This window comes from Homalodisca vitripennis, chromosome 5 (genome assembly GCF_021130785.1).
Source record: "Homalodisca vitripennis isolate AUS2020 chromosome 5, UT_GWSS_2.1, whole genome shotgun sequence".
Taxonomy (NCBI): domain Eukaryota; kingdom Metazoa; phylum Arthropoda; class Insecta; order Hemiptera; family Cicadellidae; genus Homalodisca; species Homalodisca vitripennis.
This window is the reverse complement of record NC_060211.1, coordinates 41,409,852-41,432,216: the sequence shown is the minus strand read 5'-3', so window position 1 is coordinate 41,432,216 and position 22,365 is coordinate 41,409,852. Positions and strand designations below refer to the sequence as shown.

Sequence of the window (22,365 nt, the reverse complement as noted above, 5' to 3'; positions counted from 1 at the left end):
CGTAAAAAGATATCCCAAGAAAAACATCGTCTGAGACTGAGACTTTGAGTTTAAGATGAAACTTAATTTCTTCAAATAAAAGAATGTGTTTATAACAGTGCATATTCGTCCATGGTATTCTGCTGAGTTTAATGTTTGCGTCTATTTCTTTCCTGAGTTATTGTATGTCTGTATATCTGCTCGTAGAACATTTCAAGAATAAAATGTGTTATAAATCTAAAATTTTGCAAGTGAAGCCTATTGTAGTGTACTCCTACCCTATAATATTTATGGTGTACCAATATTTCTTTGAAATTAATGGTCAAACATAACCTCATTTAAATAATACATATTTCGGACAAAATTAGACAAATTATTGCACTATAAAAGAATGATGAAATTTAATAACATTGATAAAATAGAGATTTGTAAACGAACTAAATGCGTAGTAAAACAGTTTTTATTCGCGATGCAAATACTGAAGCTGAATGAATTAATAGTAATTATTCCATAATTAGAAGTGATTCACGATGTTTATTTGCAATAAATTCACAATACCTTATGTGTTGGAGGAACATAAAGATAAGTAACACCTATGTATGCAAATTGCACTTGAGGGGGGTCTTTATAAGGAAAGTGTAGTGAAAACAGGGATAATACTGACAATATAGCGTAATCACTCTTTTATTATTCCCATGACCGCCGAAGGTTTCCTGGAAGTATTTCAATGGTTGTGGTCAAATGTCCTTGGCGCTCGTCCAACATCTAGTCCTAATCCTGAGAATGATTAGTGGAAATCCTTCCAGCCTCAACATTCGGCCAATGTTTCTCCGACCACGAGCGAGTGAGGTGCCATGAAGTGTCTCTTGTGTTGTCTACTCGCGGTGCTCCTGAGTGTCCGGGGAGGATCGTCAGGACTACTGGGTGGTATCGTGGATCTCCTGCAACAGCCGAAGACTTCGACTGAACATCAGCCTTTGGTATTCCCCGAGGAAGAAGAGTCAGGTAGGAAAGGACTTTTTGGCAGACTTATTTCACCCGTAGAGAAGAATGTTCTCAGCTTTAAATCTACACAAGAAGCGATTCTGAAAGAGATTTTTGATGGTGCCAGCAAGGAGAATTCTACAATGCTACAAAAGTCACCTTCAGTAGAAGAAACACAGCAAAAAATGACTACAGAAGAAGTGGTATCTACTACATATCCAACCATTCCGTCAAACTCTTCTGAAAGCATACCGCTAAGTTCTTCTGAAGCCATTTCGCTAAGTTCTTCAGAAACCATTCCGACAAGTTCTTCTGAAACCATAACATCCTCGACATCTGGTCCGAGAAAGAAGAAGGTTGTAGTACCTGTGGGAGGAGATGATGGAAGGAACATCATAGACGCCCCTGAAAAAGGATGTGAAGAAGGATCAAAGAAGGATGCCCTTGGCAAATGCAGACAGGTTTTTAGGTGAGTTGATTAGTATTAAGTAGCTATCTCGATTCAATACCAGCTTCAATTGCAAGGCTCGTCAAACATCTATATTTAACTCACCAGATAGCCTATGTAATCCTTAATATTGAGCTTAGTTTGGCTACTAATTTTGTAAATAGCAATAAATTTAAAATAAACGGATACTTTTTATTTTTATTTTATTTAACTAATTTTCTTCGGATATGGTATTTAATAATGCGTAGGTACGTAATAATTAGGATTTCGTAAAGAACTGCAAAGATTATGCTTTTATTACAAAGCATTAGCATTTTTGTGTATATATGCCAATTTAATTTCAATAAACATTGAATCACAAAAAGTACTTGCTCTGCTGAGGCTCAAACCCAGATCATTCATCCGGGTGAGTGTAATTGATATGAAAAAGGTCATGGAATAAAAAAAAAATTATGGTTGCCTGTAAAGTCGGTTTTACGGGCGAAGATTTTACGTGACAACGTCTTTTTCTCGGTAAAATATTTATTGATATGAATATTATTAAATTTCACAATAGGAACAAGGAATTTAATGAAAATAAGAATTGCACAAATTTTAACTATAGAAATATATTTTGTTTACTAAAATATTGTACATAATTTGAAATTAATTAAAATTTGTTATTGTAAATGGTAAAGTTGAATAAAACATTTACTAAAATTGGAATTTGAAATTCTTGCTAAACACAGTTAAATTCTAACTCCGCGCGTGGTGATTGGTCGGTTTAGTTCGTTTGTTTGGTCGCACTGTTATGACAGGTTAGAGGTTATAATTTGTTATTTTAAATGTTTGACTAGCAATACGCGCTGTTTCTTCTCAATCGACTGAATTAAGATTGATTGCAGAGTGATTTAAACTAATAATTTACTTAACACTATCACCATTTGTCAATAGTATGACATAACCTATAAACTCAGTTTCTCAACTTTTGTGTCAATCTAACAATTAATCAATCAATCATAGTTTACGATAATGAAATATCAGTGTACAATTATTTACCTTTATTGTTGTAGTTGTTGTAAATGACGAATCTAAGCACTCCACATTTTCACGAATAAACATAGTTATCTGCTTTATCCCGTGCGGCGGACCCACAGTTATCTGCTTTATCCCGTGCGGATCCCGTGCGGCGGACCCACTGGACGGGCATCGTAACGTTACCGGGCGTTACACTTTTTCATGAGTGACTCCGAGCCGCAACCTAATTTAAGACGTTGTCACGTCAAAAATTGTAAATAGAGTAACAGTTATTGCTATTTTAACATGTGAGATATGGACTTAGGTTACTTTGTTGAGTTGATTAGTAACACTTTCGTCACGTTTAATCGGATCCTTCAATACCCCTTTTTTCAGTTTATTTGTATGTAGACAAAGTAAAGTTCTATTATATTGCGTATCCCTCAATGGTATTTGGCTGTTAGCTAATCTATTCAGTCTGTTATCTCGTGAATGAATTTAGTCACAAAGCTGAGATTGTATATATTTTTCTTAGCTATCTTGAGGGTTCTTAAAAATTTCATACACACATACTTGTAATTTTTATCGGCCGAATTTGCCGAACGGCCAGAGAATACAACTTCTGTCTGTCCATATGATTTTATGTCGTTTCCGCTGGATGTCTCAAAAGCGAATACAGATAAAGACTTTATCTAATTTTATTTCCACCTAGCCAACATCGTCGAACAAGATTTAATCTGTAGATTCCTTAACATTCCATAACACGATTTCCTTTCATTTCCACATAGGCAAGAGTTAAGAGCGATGATAGAGCAAGTTTATCCATAGGAATAGGCTGAGGGAAATTGGAACCTATTACTCAGTAGATTGTCTAAGCGCTCTTCTGTCTGCCTGGGACTGTAAACTTTTCTTTCTGTCCGACGTCTGTACGTCAAGAGGTAATCTAAAAATTTTTAAAAAACTATAGACTTTAAATGTTGTATGTAACTTTAGCGAAGCACGTTACGCATGTAGCGAACATACTTTCTGGCGTACCTCTACCTTATTAAAATAGTGGAAATGATTCTTGAAATCTTGACATAAGTATATTATCATAACTATCAATATCAATTATGTTTAAAGGGTTTAGCTGTAATACATTTTTATTTCCCTAGCAATATTTCTACAAATACAATATTCCTGGAGTTTCTGTATGGAAAGAACTTAAAATAAGTAGAAAGTAATATTGATTAACTGATGTTATTCCACCTAGAATAAGGATAAATGTGATTAACGAAAATTCTATTCCACAATGATACTCTTAATCAGTAGAAGTAGTAAGCAAGGTCTACACGATCGTCTCTAAAACAATAAACATATGTAATGAATGGTAGTGATGGAAAATAAAAATAGACATGACAGAAAATCAACGTGTCTTTTAGTTTCCGCATTCTTTGTGTTTTAGTTTACTAAACAATGAGGGAGTTTTCACTACATTACCTGTTAATACTAGGAAATGTTTTTTGAAACTCCTTTTTTTAAAGATACATTCTTAATTTATGTAAATATACTGACTAACATTTCTCTTAAACGTTGCTCTTAAAACTGTATTAGTTCAAAATCCTAGTTTTGCAAGAGCGATCTTCAACCTTTATAGTCATTTTGTATATATTTGTATTTTTCCTCCGAAACGTGACAATCACCGTAGCAACATTCAAACTGTTAACCTCAGATACTATAAGCTTTGTCTAATTTCTCCCAAATCATTATCAACCATGAAGTGGGCTCTCCTTATTTTGCTAGTGGTGTATCTTCAAGAAGTTTTTTTCAAACCAAGCGATAACTTATCCTCACGGCGTCGTCGTTAACTGGACTGTCGTATTATTCGGGTACCCATCACCCATCAGAGAGATTTGAGAGGACAGTGTAGGAAAGTTTTAATTATATTGATTATTATGTTTACGTTTTAGTTTTAAGTTTATTATGATTTTATACCTGGGTAAGCAAACCAGAGTACTGATTTATGCCTATCGTTTAAATTTCCAAGTCATTGCCGAAATGTTCTACGAATGGCCTAATATTGTTATCGATTACCTAAACTAACCGCTATTGTGTTCTTTTTTGGTAGTTGTTATGGCGTGTTTTTAATTTGATCAATACTTTTAGACAGCTTTCACATTTGTTTATTGAGGGTAATTCAAGCTTTAATTCCTTAAGGCCTTGAAAAAAAATGTTCAGTCGAGAGACCAGTGGGGTTGAGCATGAACCAAAAGGCTAACGCTATTTTAGTATTGATTATTATTGAATGCACTATAATAGTGGTCATGAAACGCGACGTTGGCGCTTCAAGTGGTGGAAGGAGGAACTTTTCGGGAGCGCGATCTACCCGTACTTTGCCGCCCATATCTTTACCCCCCAAAGCGATTGGACATAACAAAATGTTGAATTTCGAAAAGGTTATTATAAAAAATGGGCATCTTTAGTAGTTTATAAGTTAAAACATCTCTTTTAATAAAACTTCCAGTATATTTAAAAAATATAATTCAAATTGACGTTTTTCCAAAATGTAACTGATTAAAACTGTTTAAACAAAAACTGTAACGCATTTTTCAATTATAAAAAGATCTTTCACATTATTTCACTTACCTTTATTCACAAATCATCTTGTCTCACTAAAAATATTTAAAAATGTTGTAAAATATTCATTCTAGTCCTTCCAAAGCCTCTAATCCATTAAATAAATTGCTTTCCTGATACAAAATTTAATATTTTGGTGCCATTTTCTTCAATTACGTATTCAAGAAGATAGTTTTGATTTACCTTATGACACATTGCTCAGGACGACATTCAATTACTACGCCGACAGTCTAATGAATGCCCTACTCAATACTAGTTCCATACTTTGGAAATATTCAAGGACTCGAGAGCCAATTTTCGCTGTATAAGCACACAGGAAATTGGTAGGAAGGATGAACCAATAGCCATGCTGTGTGTGGACAACTCCGTTGCTCCGCCGTTGTTCGAGTTCGGGTACAAAACACAAGAGTGTACTCAATTGTGTTCCGGATGAGACAATGAGAATAACTCTTGACCTAGATTACTATGGATTGGCTGCTGGTAAACTAAACAGAGCTATGTAGTTTGTTGTCTAGGAGTCACTAATGTCGATAGGATGCAAAGAGTTCGTTGCGAACGTCTCCTTCTCGCCGAAATTTTTGGGTTCTCTTCAGACGGACGTAGACTTCAAATTCCAGGAGTCAAAACTGTGACAGTGTAAGATTTCAGACGCTGCAAAAACAGGAGATGAAATGATATGTGTTATATTACAGCAAAGTTTTCCCACAAAAATGAAAACATCTTTCGGAGCGCTGCAAAACACAATTTAAAAAATGCTTTGTCTATAATTTCGTATAAGGTAAACTATTTATATAGGAAAAAAATTATTATTTTATGCCAAATCAAGATTACGAAAATATATGTAACATGTGTATAAATGTTAATTTCCTTACTTGAATTGTTTAGTTCGTGCAACTTGTCTTAGCGGAGAATCCAGTGTATTGGTAGCAATTTTATTATTTATAGTGGATGAAAAATAAAATTTGGTGATCTATTCTAATATTTAATTAGTATGATGTGAAAATGAATGTCATTATGTAACATGACCACCTTTGGGACCATTACTTATATTCCGATATACCTAGGGTTGTATGCTATAGATGAAGCGTTGACGGTTATGCCCTGTTATTCCCGAATTTATTTACAACTATTTGGAAAAAATTGCCGATACTCTTAGTTTTCTATCCATCCGTTGATCTATGACACATAATTTCTTGAAAGGGAAAAGGAGTGGTAGAATAATTTCACCAAACATGTTGTCCTTGATGGCGGTTAGGAAAATCCTACATTCACACATAATCCTATCCAATTGAATAAGATACTGAAGCTCATAAGGATAGCTGGAGTATAGTCAGATCCCATTCAAGCAAAAACCCATTTTCGTCAGTCGTAGACATTGAAAAACCCATCACGCAATCTTTTCTCTCTATCAGTTTGGCAAGGTCGTGTTTTTACAGCATGCGTGATAGCAGGCACTCTTGCCTGATTGATGAGATGACTTCCAGGAACCTTGTAGTTCGAAACGGTCTTTGATACGAAGCCCCACATACCATTGTACAGCAAAGGGCCCACATACTTCTGACCTACAGAAAGAGCGTGATTTTGTACCATTAACCTCACAGGTAGAAGCCTCCTAACACCTATCTGGAGTGTAGTACTGGAAAAACCACAATCATCAATTGTACATCAAATGTTATTCATCTCCACATGACTAAGTGTGACATTGGTTTAAAGATTTTCAACCATTCGTTGATTCGTAACTACAGCGAAGAAATATTATGTATTTACGTAGTAGGGTGTGATTAGGGCATTAGCTGTGTATTATCTCTCAATTTATACAGTTTCCATTTGAAGATTGATGCAAAATTTCTATAATAATCTATAGGCCAGTTTGTCTTCTAGATATCGTGTGGAAAGGCAGAAAGACAGATAATATATTTTTTCTGCCTTTGAATACAGGCTTCGTTGACGCTCAGCTAATAAGACATTTTATTAGAAATAATAAAATCTACAATTATAAGTATAGATTTTAACATGTATTGAATAAGTGTTCTAAGAACATCCTGAGTGGTAATTTTGAACATGAATGAGATTTTATTTTTAGTACAATTTGTAATACGAGTTGATTCTGAAAAATGGATCTCTAGTATTATTGTTTATCAATGATATTGTTTGTGATTAAATGGACGGAAGGCTGATCTTAACTTGTGTACTTCATTTGCTGCCAGTACATTATTTAAAAAATACTGACAAACATAATTAGAGTTAAGGAAGAGGGCTCGTTTATGTAAGCGGACTGGAGCATTACAGTTGGGGGAACAATATAAAACAAGTTTAGGCCACCCATTGCTCACTGTATTATCGAGTCTACTCGTCGGCGTAATTTTATCCCTTCTTTTAAATTAGAAGACTGAGAGAAGATGCTGACTGTTTAAACCATGCTTTCTGTCATTAGACCAGCTGCTTCAAGACCAGCTATCGCAAATTAATATTTTTGATCAATTTAGATAGATACTTATGTCTATTACTTATCCTTATTTTATGATTTTTATTGTGTAATTTGATATTTCAAGTTTCAACTAGAAGTGGTTTTTTCTACAACGCTTTTGCAGTGATTTCCTGAAACAATTCGAGACGAAATATTGATTCAAGGAAGAAAACATCTTTAGTCTTAATCAAGATTACTCGTATGAAGTCGGCGTGGTTTTTATTCTTTTCTTTTAAATTAGAAGACTTGGTGGAAGATGTTGACTGTTTAGACAATGCTTCCATCTGATGCTGGGAGTGATGATGAGTGAGGGATATTATTTATCCTTACTCTATGGTTTTTATTGTGTAATTTGATATTTCAAGTTTTAAACTAGAACGGTTTTTCTATAAAGCTTTTTGCAGTGCATATCGTTCTGAAACAATTCGACGAAATATTGATTCAAAGAAGAAAACTCTTTATCAGTTTGGCACTCTACCACGACATGACCCACAGATATCTTACAGCCTAGTTTGGATGCACTGTAAAGTCAGTACAGTGTTTCCATTGGACCAACTAGTCAACAATGCAATACAGCGTGAGGTTAATTTTAGTTGTTTTATTGTTAACTGTACATAAAAATGAGGGATTAAGTATTGTTAAAAGGGTCAAGGAATTACTTAACGGCACTATAACGACAACCACTACGTCTCCAGTAGTGGTCGTTGGCGGGTCAGACTACAGTGTGGACTTCATAGACCCACCCGTCCAGACGATGTTGGTGCAGGCCATTGGAAGATTCTTCTGGAAAATGTAGGAAAGTTTTCAAAAATGAAAACATCTTTCGGAGCGCTGCAAAACACAATTTAAAAAATGCTTTGTCTATAATTTCGTATAAGGTAAACTATTTATATAGGAAAAAAATTATTATTTTATGCCAAATCAAGATTACGAAAATATATGTAACATGTGTATAAATGTTAATTTCCTTACTTGAATTGTTTAGTTCGTGCAACTTGTCTTAGCGGAGAAACCAGTGTATTGGTAGCAATTTTATTATTTATAGTGGATGAAAAATAAAATTTGGTGATCTATTCTAATATTTAATTAGTATGATGTGAAAATGAATGTCATTATGTAACATGACCACCTTTGGGACCATTACTTATATTCCGATATACCTAGGGTTGTATGCTATAGATGAAGCGTTTGACGGTTATGCCCTGTTATTCCCGAATTTATTTACAACTATTTGGAAAAAATTGCCGATACTGTTAGTTTTCTATCCATCCGTTGATCTATGACACATAATTTCTTGAAAGGGAAAAAGGAGTGGTAGAATTTCACCAAACATGTTTGTCCTTGATGGCGGTTAGGAAAATCCTACATTCACACATAATCCTATCCAATTGAATAAGATACTGAAGCTCCATAAGGATAGCTGGAGTATAGTCAGATCCCATTCAAGCAAAAAACCCATTTTCGTCAGTCGTAGACATTGAAAAACCCATCACGCAATCTTTTTCTCTATCAGTTTGGCAAGGTCGTGTTTTTTACAGCATGCGTGATAGCAGGCACACTCTTGCCTGATTTGATGAGATGACTTCCAGGAACCTTGTAGTTCGAAACGGTCTTTGATACGAAGCCCCACATACCATTTGTACAGCAAAGGGCCCACATACTTCTGACCTACAGAAAGAGCGTGATTTTGTACCATTAACCTCACAGGTAGAAGCCTCCTAACACCTATCTGGAGTGTAGTACTGGAAAAACCACAATCATCAATTGTACATCAAATGTTATTCATCTCCACATGACTAAGTGTGACATTGGTTTTAAAGATTTTCAACCATTCGTTGATTCGTAACTACAGCGAAGAAATATTATGTATATTTACGTAGTAGGGTGTGATTAGGGCATTAGCTGTGTATTATCTCTCAATTTATACAGTTTCCATTTGAAGATTGATGCAAAGTTTCTATAATAATCTATAGGCCCAGTTTTGTCTTCTAGATATCGTGTGGAAAGGCAGAAAGACAGATAATATATTTTTTTCTGCCTTTGAATACAGGCTTCGTTGACGCTCAGCTAATAAGACATTTTATTAGAAATAATAAAATCTACAATTATAAGTATAGATTTTAACATGTATTGAATAAGTGTTCTAAGAACATCCTGAGTGGTAATTTTGAACATGAATGAGATTTTATTTTTAGTACAATTTGTAATACGAGTTGATTCTGAAAAAATGGATCTCTAGTATTAATGTTTATCAATGATATTGTTTGTGATTAAATGGACGGAAGGCTGATCTTAACTTGTGTACTTCATTTGCTGCCAGTACATTATTTAAAAAATACTGACAAACATAATTAGAGTTAAGGAAGAGGGCTCGTTTATGTAAGCGGACTGGAGCATTACAGTTGGGGGAACAATATAAAACAAGTTTAGGCCACCCATTGCTCACTATATTATCGAGTCTACTCGTCGGCGTAATTTTATCCCTTCTTTTAAATTAGAAGACTTGAGAGAAGATGCTGACTGTTTAGACCATGCTTCTGTCATTAGACCAGCTGCTTCAAGACCAGCTATCGCAAATTAATATTTTTGATCAATTTAGATAGATACTTATGTCTATTACTTATCCTTACTTTTATGATTTTTATTGTGTAATTTGATATTTCAAGTTTCAACTAGAAGTGGTTTTCTACAACGCTTTTGCAGTGATTTCCTGAAACAATTCGACGAAATATTGATTCAAGGAAGAAAACATCTTTAGTCTTAATCAAGATTACTCGTATGAAGTCGGCGTGGTTTTTATCCTTTCTTTTAAATTAGAAGACTTGGTGGAAGATGTTGACTGTTTAGACAATGCTTCCATCTGATGCTGGGAGTGATGATGAGTGAGGGATATTATTTATCCTTACTCTATGGTTTTTATTGTGTAATTTGATATTTCAAGTTTAAACTAGAACGGTTTTTCTATAAAGCTTTTGCAGTGCATATCGTTCTGAAACAATTCGACGAAATATTGATTCAAAGAAGAAAACGTCTTTATCAGTTTGGCACTCTACCACGACATGACCCACAGATATCTTACAGCCTAGTTGGATGCACTGTAAAGTCAGTACAGTGTTACCATTGGACCAACTAGTCAACAATGCAATACAGCGTGAGGTTAATTTTAGTTGTTTTATTGTTAACTGTACATAAAAATGAGGGATTAAGTATTGTTAAAAGGGTCAAGGAATTACTTAACGGCACTATAACGACAACCACTACGTCTCCAGTAGTGGTCGTTGGCGGGTCAGACTACAGTGTGGACTTCATAGACCCACCCGTCAGACGATGTGGTGCAGGCCAGTTGGAAGATTCTTCTGGAAAATGTAGGAAAGTTTTCAAGGTTCGTTCTTTAAAACTAAAGCTTTGCGATGGTTACTCGCGGTCGTTTAAGTACAGAGAAAAAAATGTTAAAATGTTAAAATAGCTTATATGGTAAAGAAACAAGACAATTTTTTTTATGATCGAGAAATTTGTATCTACTTCTAGTTTCATATTGATGTAAGTTGCTGCCCTGAACTCATATAACAGATGCACTAAAAGTATAGAATAACATCAAGCTTGCACATTAAGAAAGAGGGACTGTATCGGTGTTAATCCCTACGTATTCTTATCTCCGTCAAATACGAAATTGCATACCACTCTTTATATAATGATCAAAAAGTGTACTTTTATGACGTCAGAAACGGTATCGTAAAGGGTGGTGCCGAACATTTTCTTTATAAATCAAAAACCTGAGAACACTGATGCATAACTCTAAGAAAACAGTATTCTGAAATCTAAGCTTTTTCCATTAATTCAACAGATTGAAGTCTCTCGTCTTCAATCTGTTTCTAATGTATTTATAGTATTGATAATGGGAAGTATCTATCCATGTAGATTGTGGTTATTACTGAACGGTTTTTTTGGATTTGTATAACACATTTTTGGAGAAGTATCAAAAGGCTAATGAATAATTAACAGTTCATTTTACTTTCATTCTTGTGTTTACATGTTCTCAAATTCTAATTTTGTAATAAAGGTGGGCATTACGGATTAAGCAATAAGTTTATATTTATTGTTTGTGCAAAATTTTAAAGCAAGAGAGTATCTAACAAATGTATATAGTCTGATAACTATTAATTTTTATAATCCTATGGTTTCCATTAATAAACCCAGTTATCACAACTTATGCTTAATTAATTCAGTTAGATGTAGCTTTAAAATACTGTTTGAAATTCCAAGCAAAAGGATTTTGCTATCACGCTTTAGCAGCGATTTCTTTAAAAAATTCGGCGAAATCACAATTCTGAAATGAACTCATATTATTTTGTTTTCATTTAGTGAATAACTTTATCAGTTTGATACTCAACCCCGTGATAACCCGTAGATATCTTACAGAAACGTTTGTTGTCAGCACAGTGTTACTGTTGGATCAACTAGTCAACAATGAAAGGGAATGTGGTGTTCATTTTGGCGATGTTAGTGTTAAATGTACATCAAAATGAGGGGTTTCCAATTCATGAAGGGGTCAAGTTAATAAATGGCACCACAACGACAACGGCGACAGAACTTCCCATCAACGACGAGGTGATTGGGGTTGTGTTGCCGGAGAATAGTCGACCTCAGGGATTCTCTTCAAGTTCCTCGTTCAAGACCACTGAGAAGAGCATCATAGAGCCTCGCGTTAGTCAATGTGGTCCAGGCGAGAGATTAACTCACTCAGGAAGGTGTATATTAATTCCCAAGGTACGTTACTTCAAATTAAATGTTTGTGATGTTTACTAGTGGTCTATGAAATACTACAAAGAGGCTCCTTCTTATCTTAATCAAACTAGTATTATAGATACATAGTTTTTTCGTAAAATTATAACCGTTAAGGAGGTTGCGTACTGTCATATTTCGCCCATGATAAATTAGGCTACTTTAATTTAACTTTCATCATACACTACTATAGAGAGAAAATTTAATTATGCTCTGGGTCCACAAATATGTGACCTAAGGTAAGAGCGTGATTTTGTACTATTGACTTCATGAGGAGAAGCCTCCTACCACCCATCTGAAGTGTAATAGTCTGGATCCCCACCTTTAAGTACAAAAATCTTATTTGTCTCCATATGGCTAGTAAATGTGTAGTCACTAGTGTGACATTGGGGTAAAGATTTTCAAGCATTCCTGCGATTCGTTAATACAGCGACAAAATCACGACCTCCATCTGGTACCGCCGCATCTTTTTTGTCATGCCTGGAGATTTTAATCCTATCATAGGTATTATGAAGTTTTATTATTTATGGGTTGTTATAAATTTTGAGAAAAAATCCTCACTTTATTACCTCGTCCAATATTCTCAAGTTAAGTGCATATACCATAAGACATCGGGAACTCCAGGTTGTGAAGAATCTAGTGCTCCCGTTGGAAAGAATCTAACTAATACCGGAAGCACTAAAAGTCCGAGGGAGTTCCTGGAAGTCGGAACTGTCCAGAGGTCAAGAATGTTCAAAGACTACTATCTTCCTTATCGGACGAGGTCTCCCGGAGATATAGCAAACTTACGTTCAGGTGTGTTCATAACTCTATTACCAGAAGCTCCCATCATCTTTGAACTCACAGTGATTGGAAGTTCCCATAGACAGTAAGCTATCAATTTCTGAAAATTCCTGAAGCAAAATACTTCATTCGGAACCTTTAATTAACTAAGGCGTCCATATACCAAAAGGTTTCAGGGCCAGAAACATTCGCATTCCAAAAACGTTCATAAGCGAGGCCGCCAGAGATTGTTAGCTATACCGGAGATTTGGAGTTCCCAGTACCTAAAGCTTTCGGAAACCTTTAAGCTACTTCAAGAGGAGTTATAGAAGCATTTGGGGACTCATAGGTTTTGGTCGATTTTGGAGTCCGGAAGTTTCAAGTTTGTTCTAAACATCAGGATATTCAGTAACCATGACCTTTCAGAAGCCATCAATAAACATATGGTAGCAGGACACATCTAAAGTTCCAGAGTTTTACAAAGCCCGGTTTTTTTTATAAATTATTACGCATATGTAATTTCATCATCGTGGCATGTGACCTAAAAACTCTTAATCGTTTAATTTTTAATACATTATTTAAAGCATATTGAATTATACAGCTACAAATAGAACAATTTCAGTCATTTAAATCAAATTAAGTGAGAAAATAAAAAGAGGAACGAAGAAGAATTAAATTGTCTTGTGATTCTTTTAGAGTAGACCAATTTCTAGATTCTATGCTCTTGGCATTATTTAAAAATCTAATACAGAAAACGACTAAAAGAGGAAGAAAAAATGTGATTTAAAAAAATAAAAATAATTCAGCAATACAATCAATGTCTCTTTATTTGCTTAATAAATATTCTATACCTCGTAAATGTTGGATTTAATACAATATAATTCTTATGCAAGTATTTGTTTTAATAAAGTAAATAAGTATTTTCCACACTCGATTCTTAACTGCTTCAATATGTGCACATTATCTTTCGAATGAGTTGCGATAATCCCTATAGGAGCCGTCAGAAGTGTTGACCTCTGATAATATAAGCTTCGTTGATTTTTGGACTCACGCGCATATATTTCATCTTCAATTTCGTCCCAACTAGAATCGAACATGAAGTGGCTGCTTCTCATTTTACTGTTAATCACGTCTTTTCGTGCCGCGTTCTCCTACACCACGCTCAGTGGGTCTGCCTCTTGGGCCATCGCCGGTGGACCTATTATCCCCTGTCCTAACCCAGGCGAGAGCAGAGATAGGAATGGACGTTGTAGGAAGATAGCGAGTTTTAATCAATCATTACATCACGTAAGTATTCAAATCTTGTACAATTTACCGACAGGACTTTACCATTTAGCATTTCCAATGATTCACTTAGTATGCTGCAGTTAGGGCATTAACAATATACTAACTAATAGGACGTTCATTGGAGATGGGCTTTAAAGGTATTCAATTTGTCTAATTCTTATGCGCTATGATTTATTCTGGGAAAGGAATCATATATAACCGAAACGTTATAAGGGTTGAATTATTTATTAAGTTATAAAATTATATTTAGACTCCTGAATATATTAAGAAATAATTTGAATCATATCAAAAATTATAATAGTTGTATTTAAGTACTCTACAATGTTTTTAAATTCATTAACAAATTCTTTTTATACATAATTTATATTGTCCACTGCCTTTGATTATGCCACTTAGAAAACACCTGAAATGTTGATTTATTATTAATTAATTAATAATTATTTAGCATTTATTAAGTAACTTATTAATTATTAGCATTTAATCAGATTCTAGATCTGGCAGTCTAACTAAAGCTTGCAATAAGATAGTTGTCATTTAATACACACACGCTTTAGTTCCATGATTATCGCCGCATTAGTTTATGATGATAATTATATGGAGGTGCAGTTAGAGTGTGGAAAAAACTTTTACTTTTTCAATCATTATTTAATTCTTGTTATAGGAATTTTTATTTCTAAGTTCTTATCTTTCAATAATCTTCCTCGTAAGTAATTAGTAATAATTTTCTACCATGAATTTAAAAACTTGGGAAGGAAAGTCACCTAAAAAATAATAATAATAGTAAATAAATACCTACTTTGATATCTGTAATCTAATAAATACAGAAAAACTTAAAAAAGTAAAATGCTAATTTAAAATACTGGCATGTTCTTACTATAAAACATCTTTTACGTTGCACCAATATCGATGATTTAAATTGTAATCTCTTTTTTCTTTTTTAATTATACGGTATTCCACTCGAGTTAATAGTATATTTACGTGATTTTTTAAATTTTTCGATCTATACTTTAAAGTGTTACTAATATTAAATAATTATCTTGTAATTATTGAGAAGAGAATAATACAGTTTTATACTCAGGAATCCTTTATGATAAATAAATGTTTAAACGTTGCCCCGTGATGTTGAACTTTTACAGTTTGATTCTTTTTAACAATATGGTTATATATTGCAATATAATAATATCTTCTTGTTCATTGAAATTTGTTTTGAATATATTTTCTCATAACGGCGAGTGGTGGATACGGATTAATATTATTGACTTGGCAAATTAATTTGAATAAAAAATAGTTATTTCAACAAACCTATAGTTTTAATTTGAAATTATTTTGATTGCATGTGTGACACAAAGTAAGAGTTTGCTGTAACATATTTTGCGAACAGGCTTCGCAGATGTTGCATGCAATATTTCAAGATTATAGATGTGTTATAGGTTATACATGTGTTTTATGTCACATGTTATAATAATGTCATATGTGTTTGTAGTCAGTTTTCTTACAATATTATTCATTCTTTTATTTTCTGATTGCCATGGTTACTCATGAGGCCTATTTTAAACTTTTTTTTAAACGGTTATCCAAATTGCGTGGAGTGGCATGCACCATCATCGAACCCGTCAATATAGAATCGAAGAAATCAAAATTTCAACTCTGTAGTTCAGGTAGTTTTCAAGACATAGTGCTGAGAAGTAGACAGTCTCGCAAGTTTAGGCTTGCTAAATCCTAGGCAATAAAAATGGCTTGAACCTTTTATAATCCATTGTATTACGAAATGCCTAATTCTATGTGTCTACGAATAGATAAGAAAACGATTGAATGAGTCTTTTAGGAACATCATGAGTGTTTATTTTGAACTTGAATTAGGTGTTATTTCCAATTCAGTTAGAAATCTAATACTACAAATACGAGTTAATTCTCAAGTATTGAGAGGGAGTATTATCCTTAACTTCATCTGGTATAATAAGATCTTTAAATTTGACTTGTTAATCCTAGACCTTAAATATTATTGTTTGAGATTAAATGTAAGGATTTTGTACTAAGTTAGCTTAAATACTTGAAATATTTACAAAGAAATACTGAAAAACATGATCAGAGCCGAGAAAGAGGGACTCGATGATGTACTAGAGTGTTACAATGATTGAACATTCTAATTACAATTTTACACAGCTACAGCTCACTGTATTATCAAAGCTTACTCATATCAATTCGGTTTGGTTTTCCCTTCTCTTGAGATTGGGCGATTCGTGAGAAATGTTGACGGTTAAGACCATGCTATCGTTTGTAATTGGGATTGATGATGAGTGAAGGGATATTATTCTACTTTCGTCTGGTAAAACTGGTGATATTGAGAATTACTTATTTATATGGGTTATGCCTAATACCGTAAGTTCATTGGATTTTGTATAACACATCGATGGTGTAGTACCATAAGGCAAAGGAATAAAAATAGCTAATTTTACAGTTTTTCTTGTTTCTTTACACGGTGTTAGAATTTAAATGTCATTAAAGGTTCAATGTTATAGTTTGAGAATGAATTGCATGCTGTTTGTGCAAAAGTCTCAAGTGAGAGAGTGTCTAACAGATTCATGTAGTCTCACAATCATTGTTTGGCTTTCCTTAGAGTGTGTCGTTTCATCCAAGCAATTGATCTGGAAGACAATTCTATCTAGTTAGCTACAAACTTGCAGTGTCCTGCAAAACATCTAAGTGCGTCTAAATAATTTCTTATAGTCTCTCTTTCGAGTCTACAATGTCTGTCAAAAAGTGGTACAGGAAACATTTCAGTAATAAGCCAATAAGAGTTATTGCCTATGGTCTGAAATGACTAACAAGTATAGCTTAAATAACTTAACCACTTTTTTATGATAATACACCTTACATACTTCTTCTCGTGCATTATTTTGTAACTTTAACTGAATCTCAAACGTTTGTAAGTTATTCCCACGCTTCTTTGTCAGGATTAATTCTGTCAGACCTTCATTTTACTGTCAGTATCTGATTTGGTAATGTAAATGTGTTAATGTTCACCGTTATTCTGCCTGCAGTAAATTTGCAATTTGTATCAAATAGTTGTTTAGATTACAATTTTATTATTCATGAACAAAAATGTATTTTAAATGTTTAATTGAAGCAATGAAAATAAGAAAGCAACTTAAACACAATCATTAACATTCAAATAAAAGAAAATAAAAGACATGCTACTGGGCCCAATGATCAATGCTTGATAGTTCAAATTTATTTATTTCTGATCTATAGGTGTTTACACAATATTTCAAATTCCAACTAAAGGTTTTTTTATATGACGTTTTTGCAGTGATGTGCAGAAACAATTCTACGAAGTAAAGATTGAGTGAAGAAAACATCTTTAACCTTGTTCTCATTAAACAGACGACGTTATCAGTTTGGCACTTTACCCCGTGATGACCCGCGTTCACAATCAAGTTTGATGTCAGTGCAGTGTTACAGTTGGGCCAACTAGTGAACAATGGGAGGCAGCGTGAGGTACATTTTGGTGGTTCTGCTGTTAACTTTACATCACAATGAGGGATTTCGGATATTTCAAAGAGTAAAGGAGTTTCTACACGGCACCACTACGACAACGACAACGACGACGACGAGTACGACAGAACTTCCCGTCTACGACGAGGTGATTGATGATGTGTTAGACGCGTCCTGGAAGAGTCAACCTCAGAGATTACCCTCGAGTTCCCCGTCCACGACCGCTGATGACGGATTTCTTATGCCCGACGACCCTCAACTGATGGGAACTGGAGTAGATGGTACTGATAGGTTGCTCCTCGACGAGAATACGTCCTCGACTCAGAAGACTCCAGTACCGGTACCCGTTGACAATGGCAGGGTGCTCATAGACGCACCCCCCAGAAGCTGTGGTCCAGGCCAGAGATTAGATCGTTCAGGAAAGTGTAGGAGAGCTTTCAAGGTTCGTTATTGAAAACTTAAGTCTATTAAATACAGAGAAGCCCCTCGTCTTGTCTGAAGACGATAATATAATATTATGTAATATAAGGTTATGTACCTCTTGATCTCGCTCATGAGAAATTAGGCTACTTTGGTGTACCTTTTCCTATACACTAACACATGCTGTATTAATGCTTTAATATCAGCAGAAAGCCTCATTTAGCCACTCAATATATTGCACAACAAAAAGAAATTGTTCCTTTTTTCAATTTTATAAAATACCAAAACCTAGGCAAAAAAACTCAATGGGCTATCTCTATGTTGGAAACATATTTTTAGTAAATATTTGAAAGCTATGCCGTAAAATGTTCCTGAGAAAGGTACATTATGTTTTAAAACTATCTCATTCCAAATGAAGTATTTCTAATGCCTTTCTTCACTATTGTAGTGGGGTTTTCAGAACATTTTTCCCGAATTGCACGTAATGTTGATAATTTTTACCGAAAAGAACCGTACATTTATTAATTAAAAGTTTTTTCCCAAATTTATGAGGTACTCAACCCCTAACTGACTTTCTTTATAAACTATATGCAACTAATTAAAATTAAATTAATAATTCAATCATGGTTAATTTTGTAAGTCCGATTCATGTTACGTGAGTTAGTACCTTTTAAATACAACATATTTTTGTATGGATTTCTATTAATTATTTGTTAAGTAATTCTATAATTTGATTAGTGCATTGTTGTAAAAATAAATACTAACTTTTTTGTTAGTTTTTATTTCAGCGATTTCTGTGAGTTGTACAAACCAACCGGTCATGATTTGGCAGCAATCTAGTAATTTATTGAATAGTCTTTTTTAGAGCGAAGAAACGTTTTTTTTATTTTTGGTCTTTCCAAAAGGAAGACCTGTTATAACCTTTTAAAGACATCGGGCGTGTCGAGGAATGGGTCCTCTTCTGACCAGAGTTGTCCTAAAACAATCTCAGCTGGAACATATAATCAAAATCCCTGGACATTAAAACAATATTATTTGAATCCTTGCTGGCAGTACCTCAATAATGAACACCTAGAGAATACGTTTAGTTAGAAGAGCAAGATCGAATGTCTCTTGGACAGTTTTAGGATTTTTCATGTGTTGCCTTAATCGTTCAATTGCTTGAAAGCTTGCTACATATTTAGCATGGTATATTCTAATAAGTCAAATTCTGTAGAAAGGATGTATTGGACTGAAATCCAATGAAAAATGAACAGAAATTCTTACTGTATGTACCGATTCTTAACACAGGAGTATTATTTGATTCAGATGACTCTCTTGAGTAGGGTGAAATAATATAAAACGGAAACTTTTTAACTAATTAAAGATAATTAATTTCTACAGATATAATCACGCTCATTCACTACATTAATGCCATACTCCTATCTTGTACTAAGATAACCCTGATATATTTATTGAAAGAAATAACACTCGGCGCGGCGTTATAAAAATGCGTTACATTATTAAAAATACACAAATACTTTATTCTTAATACTTAGTGATTCGTCCAATATAATGGGCTACAAAGCAGTGCGCTTGTCCCGGTACATGGTTGAAATAATAAAAAAATTGTGTAAGTTGTAAAACCATTTTTCATTAAAAATTATTTCAGTTTATACTTAAATTTAGCTGCTTTTTATAGTTATGTAATTATAAAGCTAATGTTTGAAAAATGTTCTATCCATAACGCTTAGGTTTACAAAAATTACTAATTTACGTAATTGTGTATATTTGTGTTTGTGTTTAGTAATATGGTTGTGAGAACTAAAATAATGTTTTGGTCTGTGTAATTTAATTCAGCTTGAAACCTCAAGAATTTCAATACTTGGTACAGTTCTTGGAAACGATCCTCAACAGTAGTATCCTTAAAAGGGAACTAGTGATCCACTTTCTTAAACGCTGTCAGCGAAAAGACCACAACTAATAGTTTCGACCCGGAATTGATACAGTGATTCTGATTTGTCTCCAAATACTCCAAAGGCATACTTTTGTCTTAGTATAGTTACACAAGAGACAACTCATCCAATGCTATAAATTGGGATGCTGAGAAAATTGAACACTCTGACTGTCCTCTGTGGAGTGCGAAGCTCAGGTAGTGAATATTTAAACGATAACAGTCAAAGTTAAGTGGCGTAGCCTAGCGTCGGACCTCAGAACTGACTGACATAATCCGCCCGGACCTCAGCATACCTCGTTCGTATGACTGATGTAACTTCTGTGTAACTAATACAATCAAAACTTTTTATAATAAAATATTCATGTATGATCGTGCTCAAAAAGTCAATTGCTCTCAAGACGAAAGTTAGAGTAAACGACCGATAATCTTCCAATCAACATTATAAGACTACTTTAGGATCGTGGATGTCACTCTCCTGTGTCAATGACATGGAGATTGTCACGTCTCTTACCATTATATGTGACTGACGTTATCAATATTATACAACTAACAAGGCCCAACAATAAATATACAATATCAACAACAGTTGCATATCTATGGTATGTCTCTACTATACATTTATGCCGGAATAGGACGATTTACGAGCTTAGAGACTGATATAAAAATAGAGTATACTTCTAAACCTATATATTACCTATTTTACACAGTCATATTTTGCGTTTTTATTTGAAATTGGAAAAGAATACATAACTAATAAAGGTTTAATCCACTAGAGGTTGTGTGTTAACGAATCATATCACTCGAGTCTTTCTGTCCTAATGATATTTTGGATTTGAAAATTAAGACAAATATTCATTTCTTGATGGTCAACACAAAGTCGATGTTGTATGTCATTCCATGATATCTCGCTGAGCGTTAGCAAACAGAGTTACATTGTTCTTAAAGATCGAATAACAGAATAAATAAATTTGTCAAAAAGTTAGTATAATCATATGAAATGTTATCACTTTACCTAACTATCCACAAGGTATCTAGAGAGTTTCAAAGTGACTTTAAATTGAACTTAAGCTTCATTTCTACAAAGACAACATGAGTTCTATGATGGAGCATATCTATCCATAGGATTTGGTAGAGCGTCAGCCTATCTATCACTTAGTAGGCTGGGCTGAGACAACTTATCTTTAGTTTCATGGGGGATTTAAGTATTTCTTTTATGTATAATTGTTTGTCTGTCTGCAAAATCTTTCAAGAATGAAATGAGCTGATAATTTACCTATGCAACAAGTTTCGCGTGACGTGGCGTGGCGTTATCCTTACATGTAATAATTAGTGTAAGATTATGACTCGTATTAGAATTAACTGAGTATTTTGAAATTACGTTTTGTTATTCAATCTACTTCACAGTTTATACTTTCTGACATGTGGTTGGATTTTATTTGGTTGTACATTCTGGAAATTTCTCAATCGCTCAAGGCACTGACTAATAATCTATCTTTATTTCTGTTTCAGTAAGTGAGAAAAGATATGGCGTCTACTGTGGATACAAAGGCTCTTCCCAGAAGGAACATTTTGTATCTCGAAAACAACGCCATCATATCTGTAATTACAGGGAAAAGCATGATTCTGTAATATTTCGATCCATTTATATCATACATATTATTTATAAATAAAACTAAGCTACTACACACCTGGTGCAAGTTCATTTAAATTTACCCTCCTTCTCGTATAAAAGGATAAAATATTCACGAAGTATTTTAAGGTTAATTTTTTATAGTCTTGCTAACCTCAAATTGTTATTCATCTACAAAGATTTTTTGAAATATCCCTTGATATTAGCTTAATAATGAGAATATTGTGTTCATCTCCAGGTCGCCTTCTTTTTAGTAGTACAGCGTGGAATCGGATGCTGTCACGGATTTGACTTTAGGAATCTGGCGTCATGTTCGTCTAAAGAGATACAAAAAAGTTGGCAACAAAGAAGCTCATAATGAACTCTACATTGTTCGACATCATATGTGTGTGTGTGTGTGTGTGTGTGTGTGTTGTGTGTGAGTGTGTGTGTGTGTGTGTGTGTGTGTGTGTGTGTGTGTGTGTGTGTGTGTGTGTGTGTGTGTGTGTGTGTGTGTGTGTGTGTGTGTGTGTGTGTGTGTGTGTGTGTGTGTGTGTGTGTGTGTGTGTGTGTGTGTGTGTGTG

At 34.1% G+C, this 22,365-nt stretch overlaps 1 protein-coding gene across 2 annotated transcripts; it reads left to right on the top strand.

Annotated features, from left to right (window-relative positions):
• The first annotated feature begins 780 nt into the window (after positions 1 to 780).
• On the top strand, positions 781 to 21,859 carry LOC124362071. 2 transcript variants are annotated; one of them, XM_046816243.1, is made up of 3 exons: positions 14,109 to 14,321; positions 17,632 to 18,258; positions 21,682 to 21,859. In XM_046816243.1, exons 2-3 carry the CDS (start codon positions 17,803 to 17,805, stop codon positions 21,682 to 21,684), a joined length of 459 nt encoding a protein of 152 aa, XP_046672199.1. In that variant the 5' UTR covers positions 14,109 to 14,321; positions 17,632 to 17,802; the 3' UTR covers positions 21,685 to 21,859. The 2 variants fall into 2 exon arrangements, with proteins under 2 accessions (XP_046672198.1, XP_046672199.1); XM_046816242.1 differs by lacking the exons at positions 14,109 to 14,321; positions 17,632 to 18,258 and adding an exon at positions 781 to 1,432.
• The last annotated feature ends 506 nt before the right edge of the window (positions 21,860 to 22,365 follow it).

Excerpts from the sequence above, each read along its gene's own strand:
- LOC124362071 (XM_046816242.1), top strand. The coding sequence starts at position 834 with ATGAAGTGTCTCTTGTGTTGTCTACTCGCGGTGCTCCTGAGTGTCCGG.